Below are 2,558 nucleotides of genomic sequence, written 5' to 3' on the forward strand. Positions count from 1 at the left end.
AGCAAAATATACGATAGAAATAAAAATAAAATAAAAAAAAAACTTTTTAGTAAACAACGCTTTTATAAATAGACTAAAAAGTAGAAAATAATATTTCTCAGTCCCACAGAATTTGTTTTGATAACTTTTGATTTTGAAATTTTAGCANAACTACATAACATTCTACAGCGAAAGTACAAATTTGAGATCGATTTTAAGCGGTCGTTATTCATATGCCCACATACATACATATGTTACTTTTCATATCAATTCAAGTGTATTACATGCGCCCCACGCTTTTCATTTTCAATGTCATTAATTGTTTATAATGACTTCTGCTAAAATTTCAAAATCAAAAGTTATCAAAACAAATGCCTTTCGGCAATTTTTCACAAGCGTAGCTTGAGCAATGGTGAAGTGAGTGGCATGTGCACTTTATATAAAATAAATCGGTTTCTGCGCCCAAGTCTCCAGCCATAACATTGGCTCCATCAGTAGCCAAACCATTATATATTTATATGCAAAACGATGTTTGAAAAATATATTTTTATATATAAGAATTTAAAAACTTAATTCAACTAACTATCCGACCAAAATCTTACTTTGCCGACCAACCTACCAAATGAAAAAGAAGCGACCAAATTTGGTTGGAAAAGACAATAGTGGCAACACTGATGACAACAGAAGCAACCAATGTTGCCACAGAGGAATTTTTTTACTTACCAAAACTTCCTGCCAAACTTAAACAAAACCTAACAAATTTTTTTTCGAGTTTCTAATATTTTTTTTTCAATGTCATATTTATTAACTTAACATTTAGTAAAACTAAAACACTGCTAGTACAATATAAACAAATTAACTGCGTATAACAATTAATTTTACTGCACAGACTGCTGCGACCTAAGAAGATCCATTGTGCTACATCCTAATTGTAATCACTCCAACCTTAATAATACACATATATTAGTGTTTGGCCGAGCTTCTCCTCCGATTTGTGGAGTGCCCCTTGATATTGTCACACAAAGATGAGAAGGTGTTTTTCATGACAGAAATAAACTCGGAGGTTTGTCATTGCCTGCCAAGGGGCGACCGCTGTTAAGAAAAAAAAACCTTTTTTCTATATTTTTTTGTGATGTTTCTTTGACCAGGACTTGAACCCAGGCACTGCGGAGTGGAAACGCGCACTATAAACCCAATTTTTGTAGGGTAACTGCCAAATCCAATCAATTGCTTTTACTTCTGCTTCCGAGCTTTTCAGTATGCAAGCATCAGCAAAATTCATTTGCTGAGAAGCATCGAGTTGGAGCCGGAAAGCGAACGATAGTTTGCTTCTCAGCTCTTCTTGTGCTGCTGCTGTAGCTGTTCGTTTTTTTTTGAAGCCAAGGCAAAAGCAAAAATATTGCTTTTGAAGCAAAACAACCTCAGAAGCAGAGCACCAGCATATTTTCGTTAAAAATAAACCGCCTAAACTCAACTCAGCAAGTCAGCACGAATAGATTTGCACTGCTAAGTGACAATGCCGATGATGTGAATAGCCAAATTTCTGAAGGTGCTGCAAAAGCTACTAATGCCAAACCTCCGCCGATTTTTATAAGAGAAGAGAATTCAAGCTCTCTTGTTAAAAAAATCACCCAGCTAATCGGTAGTAATAAGTTTCATATTATACCACTATCTAAGGGAAATATTCGCGAAACTAAAGTGCAAATTTATGTGAAAGTTTTGGAAGCACTTAAAGAACAAGGTTTCAATCCAAAACCTGCTGTGAATATTTTTAATAGGAACACAATCCCTCAACTTTTATTTAAAGTTGAGCTCGAGCCTGAAAACAAACCACTGGGCAAAAACGATGTNTCTCTTGTTAAAAAAATCACCCAGCTAATCGGTAGTAATAAGTTTCATATTATACCACTATCTAAGGGAAATTTTCGCGAAACTAAAGTGCAAATTTATGTGAAAGTTTTGGAAGCACTTAAAGAACAAGGTTTCAATCCAAAAGCTGCTGTGAATATTTTTAATAGGAACAAAATCCCTCAACCTATGTTTAAAGTTGAGCTCGAGCCTGAAAACAAACCTCTGGGCAAAAACGATGTGCATCCAATTTATAAATTACAATATCTGCTGCATCGTAGGATAACTGTGGAAGAACCGCATAAGAGAAATGGCCCTGTACAATGCACCAACTGCCAGGAGTATGGTCATACTAGGTCTTACTGCACGCTTCGCTCAGTGTGCGTAGCTTGTGGAGAGCTACATGTCTCTGCCACTTGCACATCAAACAAAGAAGACCCGCGTGCAAAAAATTGTGGTAACTGCGGTGGAAATCAACTACAGAGGCTGTCCAGTCAATAAGGAGTTAAAAAGCCGGATCAACCAACGCGTGGCTTCNGAAAAATTGTGGTAACTGCGGTGGAAATCAACTACAGAGGTTGTCCAGTCAATAAGGAGTTAAAAAGCCGGATCAACCAACGCGTGGCTTCCGTACGTACTCATAATGTATCGAATGCCTTTGTACCCTCCCAAACGAATCCTGACGTCTTCTTCGCCAAAAGAGCCACGTCGCCAACAGTTCTATCAAACAC

General features: G+C 37.0%; 1 protein-coding gene across 1 annotated transcript in view; it reads left to right on the forward strand.

The window, feature by feature from the left end:
• Positions 1-1,458: 1,458 nt before the first annotated feature.
• Positions 1,459-2,558, forward strand: part of LOC108380235 (nucleic-acid-binding protein from mobile element jockey-like) — a gene marked incomplete at its 5' end in the record, with an annotated part of 6,359 nt that continues 5,259 nt past the window's right edge. The window contains one exon of the mRNA XM_017636610.1: positions 1,459-2,284. Within this exon, the coding sequence (XP_017492099.1) occupies positions 1,459-2,284 (826 nt within the window). The remainder of the gene's footprint in view (positions 2,285-2,558) is intronic.

Source organism: Rhagoletis zephyria, unplaced genomic scaffold, assembly GCF_001687245.7.
Source record: "Rhagoletis zephyria isolate East Lansing unplaced genomic scaffold, Rhagoletis_zephyria_1.1 Rzeph_scaffold_18655, whole genome shotgun sequence".
In the NCBI taxonomy this organism is placed as follows: Eukaryota; Metazoa; Arthropoda; class Insecta; order Diptera; family Tephritidae; genus Rhagoletis; species Rhagoletis zephyria.